At 40.5% G+C, this 25,032-nt stretch overlaps 1 protein-coding gene across 1 annotated transcript in view; it reads left to right on the forward strand.

The window, feature by feature from the left end:
• The first annotated feature begins 7,322 nt into the window (after window positions 1-7,322).
• The window catches only part of LOC101789014 (liprin-alpha-1-like), a 62,937-nt gene continuing 45,227 nt past the window's right edge, over window positions 7,323-25,032 (forward strand). Inside the window, exons 1-6 of the mRNA XM_063230346.1 lie at window positions 7,323-7,385; window positions 8,345-8,593; window positions 20,629-20,730; window positions 21,118-21,282; window positions 21,688-21,762; window positions 22,086-22,181. Of these exons, the coding sequence (XP_063086416.1) occupies window positions 7,338-7,385; window positions 8,345-8,593; window positions 20,629-20,730; window positions 21,118-21,282; window positions 21,688-21,762; window positions 22,086-22,181 (735 nt within the window). The 5' untranslated portion in view covers window positions 7,323-7,337. The remainder of the gene's footprint in view (window positions 7,386-8,344; window positions 8,594-20,628; window positions 20,731-21,117; window positions 21,283-21,687; window positions 21,763-22,085; window positions 22,182-25,032) is intronic.

The raw sequence follows: 25,032 nt of genomic DNA on the forward strand, positions 1-25,032 counted from the left end.
ACCCAGTGCCAGCACAAGAGGGCTTTGAACCTTTGGGAAAAGGCACTCTGTTATACCTGGAAGCAAGGGAAGCACAATGCAAATCATAGCTGTGCAACGCTTTTATGTTTGTGTCGTTTGCAGGAGCTGAGAGTAGCTTACTGCAGCCATAGTCCTGGTGTAGGGACAGGCCCAGAACCCTGAGCTTTGGGCACTGTCCTTGCTGTCTGGTGAGGTCCCTTGACTCTTCCTGCCAGCAGGAGCCAGGAGCAGGGCTTGAAAACCTGGTTCCACTCATACCCTGCCTGCTGGGCCCTCCTGTGGAAGCCCAGCTGAAAAGCCCCTCCAGCCTCTGAGCTGGCAGCAGCATCCCCAGTGCCCTGCCTTGCCTCCACCTTGATAGCAGAACTTTGCCAGTGTTGCTTGTGTGATACAATCCTGAGAGTCCATCTCTCCTCCCACAAAAAATTTGGTGCATCAAGGGGTCCCCAGTGTGGAAACTCTCATGTATGACTATAGTTTGGGGGTGGGAGAAGGGAACTGTCTACCAGTGAAGCTGCTGCTACCTGTTGGAGAGGGTGGGCAGATCTTGAACTCGGGTGTGACATGATACGGGATATATGGTAACAGTGTTTCCATTGCCCACTGTTTACCCATTTGCTCTGTGACCATAGATGTGGCAGGGGCCTTGCAGACCCCGGACACAAAGTGGACAGGTCCCTTTCCATTTTGCTGAGTCATACATCTGTAATTCTTAAGTTTGATCTCAAGGACCCCTTTAGTCTGAGGAACAACTCGGGACTGGGTTTCTGGGCCCCTTTGTGCTCTCAGCCACTGGAAGCTGGAGGTCAGAGGTTAGCAGGCTTTTCTCTGTTGAGGCCCAGCCATGAGGAGTGATTTCATGGTATGGAGGCAGCAAGGATCTCTGGGAAGCACTGCAGTTTCTGATGGCCACTTTGGGCAGCTCTGAAGTGCACACAGAGAAGGAAAACTGAGAGCAGGTGAAACTTCTTGTCTTGTGTGTGGAAGATACTTTTGCTGGTCCTTGTTCAACCAAAGATGTCCAGAAAGGGACTGCATGGGAAGTTAACGGAGCATGTCCCGGGTGCTGTCCCTGCATGTGGAATGACTGGTGAGGGAGGGCTCTGGTGGGGAACAGCTGGTTCCACCTTCATTATTACCTCCAGCTACAGATTGTGTAACCAAGAAGAGAACACAGGTGCCCCAGAGCTGTGCCCTGTGCTCTTGCACCCTGCAGACGCTGGTAGAGTGGGCAGGTGCTTTGCCTCCTACACTGGCTTGCAGATATTCAGCTTCTTTATCTGAGGAGGATTAAAAACAGCCACCTCAACTAGCTGAAGTGGCACACTCTTGAAGCTGAGACAGGAGAATTGCTGAAAGTTTGAGGCCAGCCTGAACTAGATAATGAGTCCTCGTCTTCCAAAAACCAAAAGACAAGACAGCTCTCTCTCTCTAGTCAGGTGCTTGCTAGAAGCATTTCACATGCTCAAGTGCCAGGACACACCTTCCCAGCTGGATGGGCCAGGCACAGTGTCACATGCCTTTGGTCTCAGCACTTTGAGGCTTGCCTGAGCCCAGACAATCCAGGCCAGTCTAGGCAACATAACAAGACCCAGCTCAAAGCAACAACTGCATGGAATGATTTGAGCATGTATTGCAATGTGATACAGTGATACATTGAGTAACTGGCTTTTCTGGAGACACCAAGATGCCTTCAGGTCCTTGCTTCCATCCAGTGTTGTGAATTCTGTTTTTTCTTCTTTCTTCTGACATTTTCTGCCACGGAAACAGACCCCTTGCTTTTGATTATGATTGTGAAGGTGGTGCCATGTAAGGAATATAGTCATTCAAGTACAGTAAACACAGGCTGCGTGGTGAGGTTGTTTTTCCCCCAACATTATCATTGTTACAATAGTGCTTATTCAATGAACATTTAAAAATTCCATGAGCCAGACAGCTCAGTTGTCATTTCTGCTCTGTAAGATTTCCCATAAACAAGCCATCTAGATTTAATGTGGTTAATTTCTCTGTTAATGAAACTTCCTCCTAGTAAATAAGGAAATCCCACCTCTCAGGTGCACTGTGAGACTCAGTAGGCCCAGGGCGCTTTTCCAGGCAGAACAGTGACTTCCCACAGAAGCCCACCTTGTCATCCCCGGGATTTGTGAGAATGTCCTGTCTGGCACGGGAGAATTCGGTTGCAGATGGAAGCAGGAAGAGGGCGCTGAGGAATCAGTGGTTAAGGGGGCAGAGCTTCAGTGTGGGAAGATGAGGACATTCTGGAGGTGGACGTGGGGACAGCTGGTCAGTAGTGTGAGCATACCTAATGCCCCCGACCTGTGCACCTGAACATGGTTCAGATGGGAAGTTTTGTGTGTGTTTTACCATAACGAAAATATATCTTGTTGTCTGTTTGCTTTTTGAGACAGGGTCTTTTTCATAGCTCAGGCTGGCCTTGAACTTCTATGTAGCTAGCCCAGGCTGACCTTCACCTTGCAGCAATCCTCCTGCCTCAGCTAGAATTATAGATGTATGCTGCCACACCCTGCTGAAAACAAACTTGTCCAACAGAGATTAGAAATTTCTGAGTCGACCCAGCATAATCCAAAGGGGTCTTCAGGAGGCAAAGGGAGGGGCCTGGGGATTTAGCTCAGCGGCATAAGCACCTGCCTTGCAAGCAGGCAGTCGTGAGTTCGATCCCCAGTACCGATAAAAATGAAAAAGAAGTAAAGGGAGGCTAAGAGCTCAGAGTCACCGTGGTGGGATGGGAGAGGACCTTGACTGTTACTGCCAGCTCTGAAGTTGAGGAAAGTGGACAGAATCCACAAGTCCCTCCAGAAACTGGAGGCAGGAGGAAGTGGATTTTCCACTGGACCTGCAGAAAGGAAGGCAGCCTGGCCATACCATGTCTTTAGCTCAGGAAGACCCTTGCCAGATCCAGACCTACAAAACTGAAGGGACACTGTTTCTTTAGGTTATCAAGCTTGTGGTGTCACCAGAGTCTCCACAGACCATCCAGTCTTCATTGCTTGGTGGTTGGCATGGTCTGTGTCTGACCACAGAGTCCCTTTCTCCACTAGGTGACTGCTGGATGCCCAGAAGGTGCTTTGCTTGATAAATGATGCAAACCTGATGGCATGAAGAATCAAGGGACCCATGTTTGGTGATTTCTCCATGTGATGTTTCCTCCCACTTTTCTGTGGTGCAGGGTACAGAACCAGGACCCTCACACACGCTCTAGTCAGGCACCCTGACACTGAGACACACTCCCAGACTCCCCTCCTCAGGTTTTAATTGGCAGGATCAAAATTTGTCTATATTTATGATTGGTAACATGCTACTTGTTTTGTTCCTTGGATTTTTGAGACACTTTTGCTCTGTAGTTCAGGCTGTACTTGAACCCACAGCATTCTTCTTGCTTCAGCCTCCCACGAGCTGGGAATAGCGGTGTGTGCCACATCGCCCAGTTTGTCACATATTTTGATATGTGTACACACTGCAGAACAGCTAAACTGAGCTAATTCACGTGTGTTATCGCTTGGGGTTATTTTTTCTTCGTGATGACAACTCTTAAGTCAACTGAACCCTTTTTGCTTTTTAAGAATGGTTTTTGTTTTATATCGCAATGTTTAAAAAGACTGCGCGCAAGGTAAGGAGCGGGAGACTGAGGCAGGAAGGTTGGAGCTGGCAGAATTCTACAAGAAATACAAAGAAGACCTAATGCCAACAGTCCTCAAACTATTCAATGAAATTGAAAGGGAAGCAATCCTTCCTAAGTCATTCCTGGAAGCAAATATCACTCTAGTACCAAAACCTGAGAAAGACCCAACTAAAAAAGAGAACTATAGACCGATCTCCCTAATGAACACAGATGAAAAAATCCTCAATAAAATATTGGCAAATAGGATCCAGCAAATCATCAAGAAGATTATACACCATGACCAAGTGGGATTCATCCCAGGAATGCAAGGATGGTTCAACATACGCAAATCAATAAATGTAATCCACCATATCAATAAAGCCAAAAATAAGAATCACATGATCATTTCTATAGATGCAGAAAAAGCCTTCGATAAGGTCCAACATTTATTCATGATAAAAACTCTACAGAAAATTGGAATAGATGGTCTTTACCTCAATATAATAAAGGCCATTTATGACAAACCAACAGCCAGCATCATACTAAATGGCCAAAAATTGAAAGCCTTTACTTTAAAATCAGGCACAAGACAAGGATGTCCTTTATCACCACTCCTATTTAATATAGTACTGGAAGTACTAGCCAGAGCAATTAGGCAAGAAAGAGAAATAAAAGGGGTAAAGATAGGAAAAGAAGAAGTTAAGTTGTCATTGTTTGCAGATGACATGATACTCTACATAGAAGACCCCCTAAGCTCCATTGAAAGACTCTTAGATACAATAAATAAATTCAGTAATGTGGCTGGATACAAAATCAATACTCAGAAATCAATAGCATTCCTATACACAAACAACAAAACCACAGAGAGGGAAATAAGGGAAACTGGACTATTCACATTAGCAAGCAAAAAAATGAAATATTTAGGAATTACTCTTATGAAAGAAGTGAAAGACTTATACAGTGAAAACTATATTACACTGAAAAAGAAAATTGAAGATGATCTCAGAAAATGGAAAGACATCCCTTGCTCATGGATAGGAAGAACAAACATTGTGAAGATGGCCATTCTCCCAAAACTCTTATACAGATTCAATGCAATCCCAATAGAAATACCATCAACATACCTTATAGATCTAGAGAAATCACTCCTAAATTTCATCTGGAACCAGAAGAGACCTAGAATCGCAAAAGCAATTCTAAGCAGCAAAGACAAAGCAGGAGGCATCACAATCCCTGACTTGAAATTATACTACAAAGCAACAGTAGTAAAATCAACATGGTATTGGAATCAAAACAGAGCTGAAGATCAATGGAATAGATTAGAAGATACAACCACAACTACAAACACACTCAACCACCTTATCTTCGATAAAGGAGCCAAGCAGGTTCACTGGAAGAACGACAGTCTCTTTAATAAATGGTGCTGGAAAAACTGGCTCTCCATTTGCCGAAAACTAAAGCTAGACCCATGTCTATCACCATGTACTAAATTAAAATCTAAATGGGTCAAAGATCTGAATATTAAAACAGAAACGCTAAATCTATTGGAAGACAAATTGGGTAGAAACCTTGGAGACATAGGAGTAGGTAGAGAATTCATGAATAGGACTCAAACTGCATGGGAAATACTTCCCAGAATCAATAACTGGGACCACTTCTTATTAAAAAGTTTTTGCATGTCAAAAGAAATCTCCAGCATAGTGAAAAGAAAACCCACAAACTGGGAAAAGATTTTAGTGAACTCTCTCTCAGACAAGGGACTCTTGTCTAAAACATATAAAGAATTAAAAAAACTCAGACCTTCAAAATTCAAAGATCCAATCCAAAAATGGGCATCTGTGATGAATACGCAATTCTCAGATGAAGAAATGCAAATGGCAAATAAATACATGAAAAAATGCTCATCATCATTGGTCATTAGAGAAATGCAAATTAAAACCACACTGAGATACCATCTCACTCCTGAAAGAATGGCCAGGATCAAGAAAACCAACAACAACAAATGCTGGAGAGGCTGTGGGGAAAAAGGAACTCTCCTGCACTGTTGGTGGGAGTGTAGACTGGTACAGCCTTTGTGGAGGTCTGTCTGGAGGTTTCTCAAAAAGTTGGGATTGGAAATCCCATTTATTCCAGCTATTCCACTTCTAGGCATATTCCCAGAAGAACTGAAAGCATCATACCACAGGGATATATGTGCACCTATGTTTATAGCAGCACAATTTGTAATCGCCAGATCTTGGAAACAACCCAAGTGTCCATCAACTGAGGAATGGATAAAAAAGTTGTGGTATTTCTATACAATGGAGTATTATTCAGCTATAAAGAAGGATCGCATTGAGATATTTATCAATAAATGGGTGCAGCTTGAGACCATACTCATAAGTGAAATAAATCAATCTCGCATGTATGAATACCGAATAGTTTCCCTAATGTAAGTAATGATTCAAATATATAAAAATATGTGATAATCATGATTCCCCATTATGTGGCCTTGAAGCCTTATAAAATTTTCACTTATTAATTAGAAAGGCTTTACTCTGGGCTTTTTGATATGGAAATATTTGAAGCTATAGTATATGAAGTTTTATCCAAATATTTTAAGGAAAAAGACAGACACTATGGTAACTACTATTCTTTAAAAAAATTATTTAGCTATTTCTTATGTTTATTTTAATTAAGGGAAAAACTTAAAAAATTAGGATATATAGTAGTAACTCTTTTTGATCTCCTATTAACTTGTTTTGAAGTCCTGTAATACTCCCAAGATCTTGTTTTGACTGATTAGACTCTGTTCCATTCTGTGCGATAGTAGCAAGTTTGAAGGTATAAGCAACTAATTTGAAGGCAATAAGATTCACAAAGATGCCCATTCTGGTTTGACTATTGTCTCCTTTGGAAGTCCTGTAATGTTCACAATGCCTACGTTTTATTGGTCTTGTTCTCCACTGTTTTGTCCGGCTTTATAATATCTAATGAGATGGACAATTCCTTTTAAGGAAACAAGAGACAATGTTGATAACCATTGTTGATGACCTTGTACTCTGCTCTACATCATGTGCTATGTCTATCCTTGGTTTTGACTTACAGCTTTGTTTTGCCATATTTGACTTTATTCTCTCCCCCCCAAAAAAGTAATAAGAACTAAGGAGTAATAAAATCCAAAATGTGTAAATTTTGTTATAAAAAAGAGAGGGAGGGGAAAAAAAAGAGCTCTAACGGATATAACAGCAAGTGTGTTTAGGGATGTTAAATAGCTGACTATATTAATGTTTTTGGATCATTGAACACAGCTGTTTGCAGTCTCTCTGTTTGAATGTCTACTTTGTATTCTTTGATACTGTGATTTGAGCAACTATTTCCAAGATGATATTATGTAATCTATTAACAGGTGATTTCTTACTGTTATGTTTTTTTTTTTGTAGTTCTGTATTATGTGTAACCTTACACTGCTTTGTTTTGTTTTGTGTTTTTCTCTTTTTCCTCTTAAATAAAAAAAAAAAAAAAAGGAAGGTTGGAGCTGGCCAGGGGCCACCCGCCAAATGTCACCCGGGGGTGGGCGTGGCCGGGGGCAAAGCTTCAGCGCTTGGCTGGCGGTTGGTCCTGCGCTGGCGGTTGGTCCTGCTCGCGGCTAGCAGGACCCCCTAGGTCTCGAGGGACGGATTCTAAACCACTGCACATCGCCCAGGAGACCCCAGTGATGGCACTGTGGACTCGCCTGTATGGCCGCGTCCTGGAAAGCTCTAGGGTAAGTGGGGCCAGAACTTGTACAGCACCCGGTGAGGTGCTAGAAATCATCGTGGTCAGGTGTGCGGTCGCGGGGATCTCTTGCTGGAGGGTCGCACCTGCCTGGGGTACTACCTGGAAGTCTTCAGCGATCCCTGTCGCCCTCATTAGGCCCGTCTGTCTATGTGACACAATAGCCTCTCATGATCGTACCTCTCACCTTTCCTTCCTAACCATTCTCCACTGTACTGACCTGCTGTATTTCCATTGTGAAGCCTTCTTTTTTTTTTTTTTGAGCTGTAAACTTAAGTTAGGTTGACTGAACAGCCACTGCAGTCCTTGAAAAACATCTCTCTTAAAAAAAAAAAAAAAAAAAAAAAAAAAAAAAAAAAGAAAAACATCTCTCTTGAGCCATAGCAAATCCAATTCCTTTCTGTGTTCACTAAATTAAGCCCAAGAATTCAGGCAGGCCTTCCCAGGAGCTGACTGCACACAGTCAATAAGATGTAAGATGTAAGATGCCTGTTGGATTTTGTACTTGTCAGTTTTCCTGGCTGTATACTGCTTCTGTGCTTTTCCTGAAAAAGGATTGAGTGGAATGGGCCCCTACCAGGAAATAGAAAAAATTAGGTAACAGAAGCGCACTTGTTTTCAAAACTAAAAAGTTTGCTTTTGCAAACAAAACCTCACATGGTTTGCTCTATTCTTTATAGGAGAAATAAGTAGCTCTCTTTGGGCCTTACATCTTCCCAGCGTTGTTGTCTTCTTTAGTGTCTTCATGTGGTGGCTTTCTGCATTTAATGGGTGCCTGGGTGTATCTTCACAGAGTATTTGCATCCAAAGAATAACAGATCTGTGAATAAAGAGATTGTCAGCTTTCCTTTATTAGCTACAGATACTCATAAAGTTGTAGATTTGTGGGAACCTGTATTTTCCGTATAATGACTAGTCCTGTGTTTTTGTTCCAAAATGATGTGTGAGGTGATGCCCACCATCAGTGAAGAAGGCCCTTCAGGAGGAAGTGAAAACCATGGATCTGGCTGCCCTTCACAACCAGATGCAGATTCCCATTTTGAACAGCACATGATGTCCATGCTAGAAGAAACATACATTGCTCAGAGCACACTGATAGAGACTCAAGAAACATTGGCGTTGACCCAGGGGAAATTACTCGAGGTTGGTCATGAGAGAGATTCGTTGCAGAGACAACTCAATACTGCGCTTCCACAGGTATGTGTGGTTTTCACCTGAAACTACAGGTTTTTTCTGTTACGTGTCTTTCTGTGGTACCATCTTTTGTTTTTGTACCTGTATATTTTGTGTAACCAACCACTTGTCAAATGATAGTTCCTAGTGTTTGTAAGCGCATGCAGAGTTCCTGGGGATTCAGCTACTTAGGGCAAACAAACTAGTGTTCTGTAAAGTCATGTGAAAATATCTTACTACTTTCACTCTTCGCTGAGGAACTGCTAAAGATTTGGGAATGCACTTTGAAGGTTTTTTAAAAAGACTTGAAACAACAACCAAGCGGCATGGTCCTTGGTTTCTTTGATTCTGTTTTGTGAGATCTCTTGCTTAATGTAGGCTTCCCATGGCTTGTATCTCAGGAATTGTATGTGTGTTTAGGATTGTATCTCAAGGATTTGCAGTTTTCTAATGAAATTTAGTAGATAATAATTTTTTTTTGTTTTTGGTATCAAGAATCGAACTGAGGACCTTGCTCTTGCCAAGCAGATGCTTGTTGCTGCTGAGATATTATCTCTAGCCCTTGAAATTTGGTAGACAAGGATTGATTTCACAGAGAAAAATTTTTACAGACTATCTTTACAGAATACCGGTGTTTGTAAATCACATTTGTAATAAGGGATAGAAAACTGGAAATTTATTCTTTAGGAACTTTCTCCTTTTAGACTAGACTTCTAAGTTTAAAACAAATGGGCTGGGGATTTAGTTCAGCAGCATAAGCCTGGCAAGCATAAAGTCATGAGTTTGATCCCCAGTACCAAAAACAAATATATAAAAGTAAAAACCACCTCAAAGTTGGAAACAACTGTAGTTCTTTCTTTAATTATATTACATTCAGCCCAGTATCTCAAAACTGCCTCTTGTGGAATTAAATGGAGACTGAATGGCATGCGAAGGGAGAACATAGTAAAACTAGAAAAATGTAAGGTAAATGGTACACAGCATAGTGGGAGATAAGTAGCTTATTATTTAGGTGTTTATAAGCCATCGAGTACCATTTTACTTGTTCATAATAGTTGCCTTTCTGGTCCATTCAGGTAGACCTGAATAAGCATACATCTATGCTGTCATGATGAGTCTGCAGTGATAAATCGGCAAATGAACACTAGCCCTAATGTATTTGTTGGCTATAGTCAATTCTCCTGAAAGATTAATAAGCCAAGCATTTGAATTTCCTTTTTAGAAACAATAATTTGATGTTAGTGCTATATGTTTCTTTTGTTGGTTAGAGAATCAGTAAATTGTTTGCTTTTGTGGAGCATAGGGTTGAAGGAGGGCTTCATTTGTGTTTGCCTAAGTGCTCTGTCACTGAGCTCCATCCCTCCTAGTCACATTAAGATTTTTCTCATTGGAATCTTATAAATGTCAGAGTTTATTTAGGTCAGATTTTACTATAGAAGATTATAAGAACTGGCCAACTTGTATTTGTGTAGGGAGGTAATGGGGAGCAGTTTATGTGAAGGATTTTATAGTATATACAGGTATTTGTAAATTTGTGATGGTTTAGTTTTGTTTTTGTAATATATTGACTATAATTTGAGATAGATCTACAGTTTATCTAATACATAGTTAATCTATTCAGTTTTTGGAAAAAACAGGCAGGCAGGACCTGAGAGGGAAGTGACAGGAGTTTTGTAGAGCTGGTTTCAGGCCGTGGGTGTTGTCACACCTGCTGATGAGGTGGTTGCCTGGTGATTTGTTTCTGGGGGGTTCTCAGTGTAGCAGCCTGGAAATGCTTAGTTTAGTGCATAATGTGATGATGCCACCAGGTCCCGTCACCATCTGAGCACCTGATGCAGCATTTCAGAAACACAGAAACCATGAAACAAACTTGTTTTGGTCCTTTTCCTTTCCTGGAATCAGGCTCATCTTTGGTAGTTGTTTGACTAGAGAGGCCTGTCAAGTAAGTGCCCGGTGTACTTTTGGCACATTAGGTAGGCAGGTCAGAATGTGCCCTACTTCTAAAAATTGAAGTAAAACGCTGGGCATGGTAGTGCATTCCTGGAATCTTCAACCCTTAGGGAGGCCAAGGCAGGAGGATCAGAAATTTGAGCCCAGCCTGAGAAACTTAGCAGTTGTCTTAAATAAAAAATAAAAAGAGAGCAGAGAATGCTCCTCAGAATGAAGGCCCCCAACTATAGCAAATATCAGAAATCTTCTCAGCGAATTTTCCATAGAGCCAACACACTTGAGAAACAGTTCCTACATCAAAATGAAACACTGGAAGCCCCTGCCTAGTTTCCAGTACAGGTGTTTCTCATTTAATTACCTGCTTAACAACTGTTTGGACTTCCCTGCTGCTCAGACTTATGCCTCCTCTTTTTTTATTTTTTGTAAAGTTCTGCACATCTGGTTCAGAGACTCTCAATGGTTTTTTTTTTTTTTTTAGTTTGTAATGTTTATACAGTACTATACTTTTTCTGATGGTACTCTATGGTACTGTAGTTTCATGTTCTGTTGTACATTATATACTGCATAGAAGTTGTGCAAATAAAGGCAAAGTCATCAAGTTGGAGTTTCCTTTGACCATTTCTTTGTGCTGAGTGTTGTAATGTATGTACTATATACAGCTCCTCATTTAGCAACTAATTCTTTTAACGCTGTACTGACAGGAATAGGACTTGGTGGTTAAATGAGGAATCCTTGTACCTTTCCTCCAATTCTAACAATGGTCTTGATCTCTCACCATTGATTATTTTTGCTTCTTCTTGACTAAATGAAGTAAAATAGTACCTATATTGTGTTTCTTGGTTGTTTCATTGTTCATGAGATTTACCTGTGTCCTATATTTTTTGCCTATTCTCATCTGTTGTCTGGTAATCCAGCATACCAATATATCAAAATTTGTTCTTTTCTATTCATGAACATTCAGGTTGATTCCAGTTTTTATCAATTCTATCCTGAGTATTCTTGTGTATTATTTCTTTTGTGTATGAGAGTGAAGCTATGGCTGAGCATGGCGACATATGCCTATAAACTCAGCAGGGCAGAATGTTGAGGCAAGAAGACTGCGAGTTTGCGCCCCTCTTGGGCTTTATACTGAGAACCTGTCTTTTTTGGGGGGGAGGTAATGGGACTTGAACTCAGGACGTTGTGTTGCCAAACAGGAGTTGTGCCACTAAGCTATATCCCTGGCCCTCGGATCCTTTAAAAAAAAAAAAAAAAAAAAAAGCAGAGAACTGTGGAGTGATAGATATCCCATGCATTTGTTCAGCCTTAAGAGATATTGCTAAAAGTGGCATTGTACTGACACCAACAGCATGTGAGAAGTCAGTGCGCATATCATCTTTACCCCTGACACTGTTCATTCTTTTTTTTTTTTTTTTAAACTGGTACCAGGGCTCGAACTCATGACCACCTGCTTCAAGGCAGGCACTTATGCTGCTGAGCTAAATCCCCAGCCCCCATTGTTTATTCTTTTATGTTAGCTTTTCTGGTGCCTACTTAATGGGAGAGGTGACTTAGTGAGAGAGGTACCAGAGATCGAACTCACGACTACTGCTTGCAAGGCAGGTGCTTTTGCCACTGAGCTAAATGCCCAGCCCCTTATCATGTATTTCATGTATTTCTTTAGCATTTCTACTTCTTCATCTGAGAAGGGTCTGTTCATTTTTGATGCCCATTTTTTGAATTTGGGGGTGGTTCTGTATTTTTGAGCTCCTTATATATTTTAGGCATTAATCCTTTGTCTGAGGAACAGCTGGCAAAAATGTTTTACCATCGCGTGGGTTGTCTCTGCACTCTCTTGGTAGTTTCTCTTGCTTTTCAAAAGATTTTGAATAAGATGCAGTCCAAGTTGTTGATTATTTCTGATAGAAGCTTTGCAATTGGGGTTTTTTTCCATGAGATCTTTGCCTATACCAAAGTCTTCAGTTCTACCTGTCTTCCAGCAGATTGGAGTTGTTTCTATTTTCATATTGAAGTCTTTGAGCTATTTGGATTTTAGCTTAATGCCTGGGAAGGGATATGGGTCTAGTTGTAATCTTTGGCATGTGGAAAGCCAGTTTTTTCCAGCACCATTTCTTAAAGAAGCTATCTTTCTTCCAGTGAGTATGTTTGGCTCCTTTGTCAAAGATAAGATGATTGAGTATGCTGGAGTTGTTTCTACATCTTAAAATCTGTTCCATTGATCCTTGAGTCTGGTTGTTTTGTTTTGTTTTGTTTTGTTTTGCCAGTTTTTATCACAATAACTTTGTAGTATAATTTGCAGTCAAGGATTGATTGGATTCCTTTCTGGTTTTGGTATCAGGATAATACATGCTTCCAGGAATGAATTTGGGAGTATGGCTTCTCTTCAATTTCTTAAAAGAGACTGAAGTAGTAGTATTAGGTTTTCTCTAAATTTCTTGTGGTGTTCAGCAGTGAATCTGTCAGGGCCTAGGGTTTTCTTTATTGATGGGTTTTTAATTACATCTTCACTTTCACTGACAGATACTGATTTATTTAGAATTTTTATACCTTCTTGATTCAGCTGTGGTAATTCATATGTAACTAGGAATCTGTCTATTTCTTCTTTGTTTTCTATCTTACAATACACATTCTGAAAGTAGGTTTGATTTTGAGGATCTTCTGAATATCTGTAGGGCTTCTTGTGATTTCCACCTTTTGATTCCCAATTGTATGTGTTTGGGTCTTTTTTGTTTTTAATAAGGTTGGCTGAGAGTTTGTCAAGTTCATTTAATGTAACACAGAACTCTTTGTTTCATTGATTCTTTGTATTATTTTGTTAGTCTCCATTGCTTTAACTTCTGCTCTGTTCTCTATAACATCCTCCTTTTTACAAGCTTTAGGCATGACCTGCCCTTGATCTAAAAGCTTGAGGTTCAACAGTAGGTTATTTGAGCTTGCTCTGTTTTTCAGCTATGGGTATTCAGTGCTGTAAATTTCCCTCCTAGGACTGCTTTCATTGTGTTCCTTATGTTCTGTTACAATGTATTGGCATTATCATTTAATTATAGATACTATTTAATTTCATCTATAACCCATTGGTTATCCAGGAAGGTATTATTGAATATCTATATGTTTATGAATCTTGTAGTTGGCCATTGATTTCCAGTTTCACTGCACTGTGGGCTGATAATATGTCTGGAATAATTTCAACTTCTTTCCATTTCTTTAAGCATGTTCTGTGAGCTACAATGTGTCCTATTGTGGAGAAGGTTGCATATGCAGCAAAAAGAATGTGTCCTCTGATGTTCTGGTGTGGAATACACTGTAGAAATCTGCTAAATCCGTTTGTTTAACAATTTGGTTCAGTTCTGACATTACATTGTTGATTTTCTTGTTTAGTTGATCCACCCATTTGTGACAGTGGGATAGTGAATTCCCTGTTATAAATGTATTAGCGCATATTTTGCTTATCATGTCTATTAATATTTGTTTGTATAGTTGGGTTTTCCATGGTTGGCATTTGGTGCATATATATTTATGACTGTTATCATTTCCTCTTGGATTGTTCCCTTTACAAGGATACAGTGACCTTTGTCTCTTAATCAGTCTTGGCTTGAAATCCCTTTGTCTGCAGATAGAATAACTACCCCTGCTTTTTTCCAGGTTCCTGTTACATGAGTATTGTTTTCCATCCTTTGACCTTTCAGTCTGTGAATTTCTTTTTGAATAAAATGTGTTTCTTGTATGCAGCATATTGTTCGATCCTGCTTTTTGATCCATTCTGCCAGTCTGTTTCTTTCGTTGGGGAACTGAGGCCATTAACATTGATTATAACTGATATGTATTGACTTATCTTTTCATGGTTATTCTCTTATCATTGGTTCTCTTTTTCCCTCCTCTGTGAAATGCTTGCCTTGCCTGGTTGATTGATTCTGTTGTTCTTCATGGAGTTGTAGTCCTTAATATCTCTTTCAGGAATGTCCATCAGAACATTTTGGTGTGCTGGTTTGGTGTTCGTGGGTTTCCTCAGGTGTTCTTTATCATGGAAAGTTTTATTCATTAATTTTGAAAGTTAGTTTTCCAGTGTAAATCAATCTAGTTTGGAGGTTGTTTTCTAGGGCTTGAAAGGCTTCACTCCAAGCTCTCCTTAACTTGAGCATTTATGTTGAGAAGTCTGCTGATTCTGATGGACTTTTCTTTATAAGTGATTTGTTTCTTTTCTCTAACAACTTTTAATAATCTGTTCTTGTGGTGAATTTGTGGAATTTTGAGTATTATATGCCTTGGTATAGATTGTTTTTGTAGTGGTGAATTGGAGTTTTTATAATGGCTAATTTCTTCACTTATCTCTGTGTTGAATTTTTTACCCTGCTTGGGAATTTTTCTCCCATTACTTTTGTGAACAAGTTTAAGCAATTTGTGGTATCTCCTGCTTTTTCATTGACTCCAGTCAATCTTACATTATTCCTCTTTGCATCATTTAGTGGCCACTGGATTGACTTTTTTTTTTTTTTTTTTTTTTTTTTTGGTCCTTTGCTTCTTTTAAGAAATCTTTCTTTCCATGATTGCTAACTGTAATTCATCTTCTATAATCTCCTGGATATCTGTTTGAATCTATTTCTTCTTGGTTCCTCTCCCCCCAAACCCATTTTATTTTGAGAAAAAAAAAAAAAAAAACTAAAACAAAAATTTCAAAACAGCAATCAGGGCAACAATGGCACATACATTATTCATTATCATCCCCAAATCATTCACTCAGAGCACAATATTTCTTTCCTGTGCTAGGCATTCATGGTCTCCATTATTTCCCTAAGCTCTTTATTTATCTTTTTATCCATATAGTTCTAGAGTCACTCACCATCTCTGTAGTTATCTAAGAAATTATTTCTGTTTTTATTTTTATAGAGCTTTGTTCATCTGCTTATTACAGGATCTCGCCATGCAGTTCAGGCTGGCTTTGAACTCGTGTAGTACATGTTGGCAGTTCTCCAGGCTCAGATTGCCAAATACTGGGATTACACTCTGCACCACCATGCCTGGCTGTTCAGTTTTATAATAGATATTGCTGTAACATCCTTGTCATCATGGGAATATCAGAGAGTAGGTGGTTATCAGGGCCCTTTGTTCTATAGTGTCATGCTTTAAATCGCATGTGTTCAAACAGAATGTGCTCTTTGAGTAGTAATTTATAGTGTTTTCTAGTAAATCTTGGATAACTTAGATTTAAATTTGTGATAAAAGATTATTTGATTTCCAGTTATATTTCCTCTAAATCCTGTCTCCCTTATTTCTGTCTTGTCCTTTGTATTGTAATATATTTGCCTGAGTAGATCCTTGAATTTTTAGCTTTAAATCGTGTCATAAATCTGGTGTCTATTTCTATACATGCGTCTTGTCAGCCTAGCAACTTAAGGAACTATCATAGAAAGGCAAATTTTCCAGTAACTGAGCATACCTTTGTATCTTCCTAATGCATGGAAGAGTATAGTATGTCACACATAAGTGTAATGTTGTCAATATATTGTAATGAATAACTGATGTTTCATTGGAAATGTTTAAACTGACCTGCCACATCACAAGTTACTGTTCTCTTGGCAATCAGCCATCCATGGAACATGGGGACAGATGTCAGTGCTTGCTATACTCAGAGCTTTTGCCTCTAACCATTGCATGCGTGTGTATAATAGATGGAAAATTTAGGATTTGAAAGGAGGGAATGATTGAAGCAGAGCCATAGGCTTTAGATTGAGGAAAAACAGTTTTCTCTGATATGGAAGGCTAGAACTTAGTAAGCACTGCTCTCTGCTGGGTGCCAAACTCAGTACTTGGCCATTTTTTTGCTATATTTAGTCCACAAGCACATCCCCATGAGAAACCAGTTGCTGTGCTTGCCCCCAATTACAGATGTGGAAACTGAAATTTAGATCACATGATGTGCAGAGCAGGTATAAGTTAAGTCTGTTTTGATTCCAAAACCAGGACCATTTCTCCCTTGAGCCTGGATTTTTCAAGATGTTCTGATCTGCTGACAGTCTCCCTCTCAGAGGAAACCTTGGAATTAAAAGCGGTGCCCTGGAAGCAGTGGGGATTGCGGAGTTTTCTTTCTGTCAGTCTAGAAGCTCCCCCTAATGCCTGCTGCCTCTGGCCCTGTGCTATGCCCGCTTCATGCTTCCTGCCTTCCTGGTGGTGCACTTGTGGGGCAGTGCTGCTGCAGGTGCCAAGTGGTGATTGTCCTCAGCAGCTGTGTGTGAGCTTCTCTATGTGGCTGAGCAGAAGTGTAATTTAGTAAGGACACAGGTACAGATCCTCACTCTGTTGCTGATTAGTTCCTGGCCTGGGAGCTGTTCCTTGGCCCAGTGGAACCATGGCTTGCTCTCTTGTAAGTGAGGTAGTGATCCACACAGTAGTGCTGCTTGGAATGGCCCTGATCTGTGCCTGCCCAAAGTGAGATGCCGCGCTTTCACCAGCAGCCGGCCTCAGAGCTTACCTCTGTTCAGTGGACTTCAGTGTGGTTTGGATATTTTGGTTTTGGCAGTAAGAATTTCTCAGCAAAGGAAGCAGTCTGTTGACTTACACTCAGACACTGTAGCCTCGTCTTGTTCACTAGTCATCTCTCCTCAGCATGCAGCCTGGTGACTTAGAGGAGACTTGCTCTGGGCTGGCTATGAAAATTAGCCTAGCAATGAGTCTAAGGACAGCAAATATGGACCAGACAAAGACTGGTATGGGATGGTTACTTTTACACTTTAGTTTTACCTGGCAGAGCGAGGTGACTTCTTGGCACTTGTAGAAAGGTCTGAGACAAGGCAGTGGGTCCTAGCCTTGGGTTTCCTCTCACAAGAGAACAGAGGCAGAATGAAGGCCTGGTTCAATGAGCCTAGAATGCTCTGGGCAGAGCGGGGCCAATGTAGGGGAGTCTTGGTGCAAGAATCTCTTTTTGTGGGTGGAGCATAAGTATAGTGCCTTACCTCTTCTTTTTTCTTTTCTATTTTAAAAAATGATTGTTTTAACCTGAAATTTTAAATGATGCCTGGTAAACAACATGGTCTTAAGTTTGATTTTTGGGTCCCTCCCAAAAATATTTTTGAACTTTTATGATTCTTGTTAGTAATTTCAAGCATGATGGCCTTCTTTAGAGATGAGATTGCTGGACGTTAAACACGGGGCCTTGAACATAATAAGTAAGCATGCTCTGATTACCCTAGCCCACAGCAGTCTTGTTTTGTTACTACAATTAGAAATGAGAGTCAGACAAGGTGGTATATGCCTGTAATCCCAGCACTCAGGAGGCTGATACAGGAGGACTGCTGGAGTTTGAAGCCAGCCTGGACTACAGTGTGAGTTCATGGCCAGCCAGAACTGTATAATGAAACCTTATCTCAAAAAAGAGAGAGAAAGATACAGAATTTGTCTGTTTATCTGTTAAGATTATATCATATGTTATATATCCTAATTTAAGATTGTATCCTAAGTTAACATTGTATCCTATGTGATTTTAGACTTGCAGCCTCTAGAACTGTCAGAAATAATTATCTGTTGTTTATTAATACCCAGCCTATGACTATGGTAGTTTTTTTTTTTTTTATAGTAGCTGGAAGTGACTGGGAGAGGGAGACTGCTAACAACATAAAGCCTCCTCATCTAGATGAGCATGAAACTAGATTCCACAGTGCTTAAAAATAGATAATACTAAGACATGCTTACAGAGATGACTACTCACAAACAGGTGCCTATTTCACTCGATCACAAATGGGTGGAGAATCTGCCAAAACTGCCAAAATAAGTGAGCATGATACTTAGAGACAGATTAACATCCATAGTAACAGGGACTGGCGGTAAAACGAAGCAGGTATGACAAAAAAACAACTTGGAATCTAGTAAATGAAACAGACCTTAGCTAGAATGATACAGTCTGTTGTGGACATGGTCAAAGACGGAGCATTGGCAGTAAGTCACCAAAGGTGAGCCAGATTGCAGCAAGAGAGGCAAAATGAGAAAAATTCAAGGCCCTCAATTCAGGCAGGCCTAGAGGCAGGTCCACCTATTGATGTGATAGGTGTGTGAATAGAATTGATTTGATTTTTGACTTAGAGTAATTAGAGTCTACTTTTCTTCTACCTGCCCCAGAATCTTTCTGATAAAAGATTCCATTAGAGAGAGGGCACACTCTGTCAGGAATGGTACTTATTAGGTGACCTGACAGTGAGCTCTTGCTTATCACCATGGCCGATGCCAGTTAGTACCTCGATCAGGGCCGTGTTGGCATCTACAGGAGAAATCTGTACCACAGGGAAGAGCTCACACTTAGTAGAGAACATGACAGAAGTCTAGATGGCCGGCTGGCCAATACCCTTTCCCCTACTGCTTCGCATCCACAAGTCCCATTCCTGAAGGTTGGCTTTGGGCCTATGAAGATGTCTCAACACTGGCTGGAACTCTGTCAGGTTTTAAGACACATTTGGATGATTTTTACCTGGTTGGCAGGCAGGAGCAAGCAGACCCTATGTTAGTGGCCTTGGTGAGGGGGCATTTGAGTGTGAGGAGACAATCCTGCATGGCAGGTCCAGGGAGCAGAGCCTGTGTTGTTGGCCTGGGGAAAGGACCTTACCTTGTTGGCCTGGGGGAAGAAGGGGCCTTCAGTTGGTCTGGATATGAGAATCATGTGTTGCTAGCTGGGAAAGAGAAGGCTCTGCTGGCCTGGGGAGAAGAATCTCTATGTTGTTATCTGGGGAGCCACCATGGTTTTGGCCTGGTGAAGGGCCCTGTGTTTTTGGCTGGAGGAGTCCGCTATGCTGAGCTGGGTGGGGGAGGCAAATAGAAGTCCTAATTCAAATACCATGGACTCCTGGCCTTATTCCTGATATTTCTTGAATAGATAATTTCCTCATTTGCTGTTATCCTTTGAGCCATTTCCAGAAGCTTTGAAGAGTGGTTTTCATCATTTCAGGTCTCCCTGGGGAGCAGGCTGCAAAGTTCCTGCCAGGCTAAGTTCGGCTCACCCACAGTCGTGATTTTTTGGAGAAGAAAAACTAGTTTAAAAGAAATTTTGCTCTTTTCCAGTGCTTTCTGTGGCAGTGTCATCTCTATTTCTCTCTCACTTTACTTGCCCAATCTCACTGTGGCTCACATAGGCACATGAGTCGTGGTCTGGTTAAAGCAGACTTCATGGGCCTGTGCTTTCTGTGATGAGATTGACTGTGAGCTGCAAACAATTGCTACCAGTGCCCTGTAAGAGCATCGCCTGTTTTAAACTAGCTTTCTAGAATTATCTAGCTCAAGCACATGTTCTTTTGAAGGACTGATTATTTATCCGGTAGATCTTTATTCTTGTCTTTTAAAGGAAAAGCACCTAAAGCCAGAAACACTGGCAGATGATTTTACTTATTTCAGAGTTGCTTTGCTCCAAATTCACATTGCTCAATTCAGTTCATTTGTGGTATCTGTGAACCGGTGTCATAACACAAGGTTTAGCACAGAACAGTGCTGCAGGACTCCTGCAGCTTCTCTCTGCCTTTTGCAAGATCTCCTACACTGCTGCATGCATAGTGTTTTGAGAATGCCTTTACAGAGAATACAAAAGGCTTCCTAGTCCTAGCAGTAAGCCCATTCTTCATAGTTGACTTTGCTCCAATGATTCAGGGAGACTATAGGGACTAAGGGAAAATCAGAATAGAGAGGGGACTAGAATTGGATAGTGACCTTCTAGGCCTTTTTTCCTTGATTTCTCTAAGGGCTCTAGGTCTCAGATCTGTGACTGACTTACAAATGTCTTCAGATGCTTCATTTTGGGATGCCAATTGAGGAAAATGCTTTTATTTCCTGAAGTCTAAAGAGGTGGACCTGGACACTCATTATCCCCTGCTGTGCTTTCAGCAGTGCCAGGGTGGAGGGAAGTCAGATGGCCTGGGTTAGACTCTCATTCCATTGGGAATACCTATGTCACCTTACGGCAAATGGTTGATCTCCATTTCTCTGGAGGAGAATGGGAATCCTTTGCCATGTATCTTGAGATTGGGCTGCCTGTGTGTGTGGACTATGAGGCCAATGGAAGTCTTGCTTAAGAGGTTTTTTTTTTTTTTTAATTTATTCATGTATGTGTTGATTTATTCCTTTACTTTGCTGCTTTGCAGGAGTCTTCAACGCTTGCAAAAGAGCTCAACATTTGCAGGGAACAGCTGCTTGAGAAGGAAAAAGAAATTGCTGAACTGAAAGCAGAAAGGAACAACATGAGGGTCAGTGGAGCTCTGGTTTAAGTGTTTTGTGCTTTTTCCTTCTGTAGAGTGTGTTCAGTATTAAATGTTGCTTAAAATTTGTGATAGAAGGCAAAGCATGGTGGCATATGCCTTCAATCCCAACATTCTGAGCCAGGAATGTCTTGAGTTAGAGGTCAGCCTGGGCTAGCTAGTAAGTCCTCAAGCCAGCCTAGACTACAAAATGAGACCTTCTTGTTAATAAAAGAAATTAGTGATGGAAATTCATGACATTCGAATACAATTGAGGGAAATTTACCTAACTCTACTGAATTGTAGGAATTTGAACTTGTTTGACCATGAGATTATGAAGGATTTGAATGTGAAATTGAAGGTGCTCTTTACACGCCCCCTTTGGCCTGGTTTCAGCTGCTCCTGGAACATCTGGAGTTCCTTGTCTCCAGGCATGAACGCTCTCTCGAAACGACTGTGATGAAGCGGCAGGCGCGGTGTCCTGCAGGTGTGTCCACAGAGATGGAAGTGCTAAAAGCACTGACATCCTTATTTGACCACCACAAGACCCTGGACGAAAAGGTACATGAGCTACACTAGTGGTTCTGGGTTCTTACACTTGCTGGGTTCATGGCAGACTTTGCATGTGTTTGTTTACCTTTAAGGTTTGCTAAGTTTTTGAGTTCTTGTAAACAGACTTTCTGTATTAAAAGGCAATGTTCTGCATAATCAACAAACACTAACTGGAATGTGAGTCTTCAAGTGATTATTTCTGAATATTGACTGCCCATTAAGAACTGGATAGTGTTCATTTATTTAGGAACAAGAGTTTCCCGGCCTTAATATTTAAAGCCATTAACAAGGACATTTTCTTGACAGTACTAGCAATGAAAGACATTGAAAGTACTTTATTATATGCCTTTCATCAATATCAGGATAACTATATGGAAAGTGTGCGTATGCATATAAAAACTCAACTCTTTTCAGGTGCGAGAGCAATTACGTGTAGCACTGCAAAGGTGCAGCTTGCTGGAAGAGGAACTGGGTGCCACGCAGAAGGAGGTAATTGTGGGACATCATCCTAGCCCTGAAAAGGGAAAATTATTTTATTTTAATCTCTTAAAAAAACAGTGTGAAGCCTGTAATACTTTTGGATTAGATTTTTATTTCAGATTGCAAGAATCTCTAAATTTGTTGTCAAGCAGTCAGTACATTCTGTTTCTAGTAATCTGGTTCTGCTATGGATGGTCAGCTTTGGCATGTACTGTCTTTTTTATACTATGTTCAGCACTGTAGAATTATGTTTTTCCAAATGGAATTTTGCTGTCTTTACTCATTACTCTTCCATAAGTTATTGTAGTCTCATACTCAGTTTTCGATTGTAGCTAATGACTCTTAAAAAACAGAATGATCAGAAAAAATCACCAAGAGATGGAGTGCTTGACCATGAAGAAGAAGAAACACCAAGCACTAGTGGAAAGGTAAGTCCTTGAGATCTCTCTTTGTTCTGTTGCTGATTTCTTATATTTTGTGGTTCGTGTGTGATGCTGTTTGGATGCTGTTGCTGGAATGGCCTGCTTCCAGCTAAAGTGATTGTTGAGAGTCCTATCATCCAACAGATGGCATAAATCCATTTTGATAGTCCCTATGTTCAAAAGTATTTTATTTGGTAGTACACTAAGGTTATTTAAGAGTGTCCATTTTACCCATCAGAGATCTTCTGCTGGCTCCTTAAGCCATGAGGAAGACCTTGCCAAAATAATTGTGCTCCAAGAAGTCATACACAAACATTCAAAAGAGCAGAGTCAGATGAAGGAGCTCCTGGCTGCACTTTCCAGCCATGTGTCAGAGCTGCAAGAAAATCTTGACACAGCAAGAAAGGATCTCATCAAGTCTGAAGAGATGAACAAGAAATTGGAACAAGATGTTCATGAAATAAGTGATAAAAATTACAGGGTTGTCATAATGTTGAGTGCTTGGAGTGTTAAGGATAATGATTCCTTTTTTTTTTTTTTTGTCCTTTCCTTGGTCGGTTATTTTCAGCATTTGCACTGTTGAATGAGTATAAATATGAATAATACAACACAGTATTGCTGTCAGATCGTGACATACCGCCTCCCCCTGGTTGAGAAATTTCTCCTTTTCTGTGGTCTTTTAAAAAGGTAGAGGAGAACTTGCCCAGCTTTTCCCACTTAGTTTATGGGAGTTTGTCCTCCACCCTCATGTGGATTCTTCATCTTTGCAGCTTCTTGGCTGTCATCATGTGTTCTTCTTTATGTTCAGCTTCTCAAGTACATGCACTCCTTAAACAAGGATTTTCAGTACTAGTTGTGCTTTGAGTTCGCTAAAGAGATGTGAGTATTCTCTGGGACTGTGGCAAAGGGAGCATTATCAGGTGTCTTCTAATTTTTTCATATTTTTCCTCAGGCACAGAGGTATGGTATTGAATTTTGGATGTTACATCAGCTCTAATGTGTGAATAGTTTTTGGGTAGTTTAGGCTTTGTGCTTATCTTGCCTATGAGATCTCATTTCATGTGAAATTGTATTTACAACATTCTGCTTTGCACCTGTACTTGTATCTTTGGTTTTATTTCTCTTGCTATACATTTTACTTTTTAGTGGCATTCTTAGCCAGAATATAATCAAATTAAGCAAGTCATTTTAGTGGAATGTTCAGTGTCAGCAGTCTGTTTTGTGACATTTGGATGTATTTATAATTTATACTGTTAACTAACTGAGCAATATTTTTCTTTTCTTTTCCTGTTTTTTTTTTTTTTGGACATATTGGGTTTGAACCTAGGGTTTCTCACATACTAGGCAAGCACCAAACCACTCACCAAACCATTTTCTTTTCTTTTTTCTTTTCTTTTGGTACTATGAATTGAACTCATGATGTTCTGCTTGACAGGCAAGTGCTATGCCATGGAGCTATATCCCTGACCCTTTTTCTTCTTTTCAAACTTATTTTATTTATTAGTGTTTGGTTTTTTGAAAAAAGGATCTTGTGGTGTAATTCAAGCTGGCCTTGAACTCATGGCAGTTCTCCTGCCTCAGCCTCTCACATGCTGGGATTACAGACATGTGGCACCAAGCCTGGCATTGTATTTTCATCTTTTTGACAATCTCATTTATCAGTTGTGTCCTTCTTTCCAGTATTTGTAAAAGAAGTGCAGCAACACATCTGTAATCCCAGCTACTTGTGGACTGAAGTGGGAGGTTTGCCAGTTTAAGGTCAGCCTGGGCAATTTAGGAAGACACTGACTCAAAAAGAGCTGAGTATCCCAAGCATAGTGGGTGAACCCTATCTTTCTAGCTACCCAGGAGACTGAGGCAGACAATCATAAGTTCAAGGGTAGGCTGCCCAATTTAGCAAGACCTTGTTTTGAAATTAAAAGGAAAAAAATATGGGACCATAGCTCAGTGTTAGAGTACCCCTGCCTTCTATTCCCAGTACCACACACAACCACGGAGGAAAACTCTTTCTTCCTGGTTCTCTAATTCAGCATGCTGGCTGACGGTCTGTGTGCTTCCATTGTTGGTTTTGATTTCTTATGCCACCCTTGTGTTTGTTTTATTTTAACCATCTCCAGATTCAATTCTAATCCAGGCCTCAGGTCCCTATCAATTTGTAGTTTGTCCATGAAGCTCCCCTCTCAGCCCCTCCCCATTCTGTGATGGCTCTGCACAGCTAACCAGGCAAGCACGTGTGAGTCTGAGCTGGATTATGACTGATTAGTGGGGCTTGGGGTTTTTGTCATTAAAAATGTATTTTGCTCAGTAGTGATCAATTATATTTAATATATAATTTGTCAATGTGGTTACAAGCAAGATATAATTGGTTGAATGTTTTTCCTTAGATTGTACAGGATCTGCATGATTCATGAGTGAAGTATTCCCTAGGTTAAAAAATAATCTGGGCTCACTGCAGTGGCACATGCCTGTAATGCCAGCTACTGGGGAAGCTAAGAAGGAGGATTTTAAGTCTGAGGCCAGCATGAGAAGTTTAGCAATGTGCTATGTCAAAATAAAAATATAAACGTGGCTGGCAGTGTAGTTTGTTGAGTGGCCCAGCTGGATTCAACCCTGCATACTGCAGGAGCAAGGGGAGGGGCCACTGCTGAGTGTAAAATTTATGGGAACTTTATACAGACAATACGAATCAGATTTTATTGATTATAATCAGAATTCTAAATCTCATCAACTTATAGGGCATATGCTATAGTCTTTAATGGACTACTTTTTAATTAAAATGCCTCCTATCTAGTACTGTGCTAGCTTTTATTGTTACGTATTTTAGGATGCCTAGCTTTCTTTCTTTTTTTTTTTTTTT

Source organism: Cavia porcellus, unplaced genomic scaffold (assembly GCF_034190915.1).
Source record: "Cavia porcellus strain 051 isolate PalLab524CR breed Dunkin Hartley unplaced genomic scaffold, mCavPor4.1 scaffold_18, whole genome shotgun sequence".
NCBI classification, from domain to species: Eukaryota; Metazoa; Chordata; class Mammalia; order Rodentia; family Caviidae; genus Cavia; species Cavia porcellus.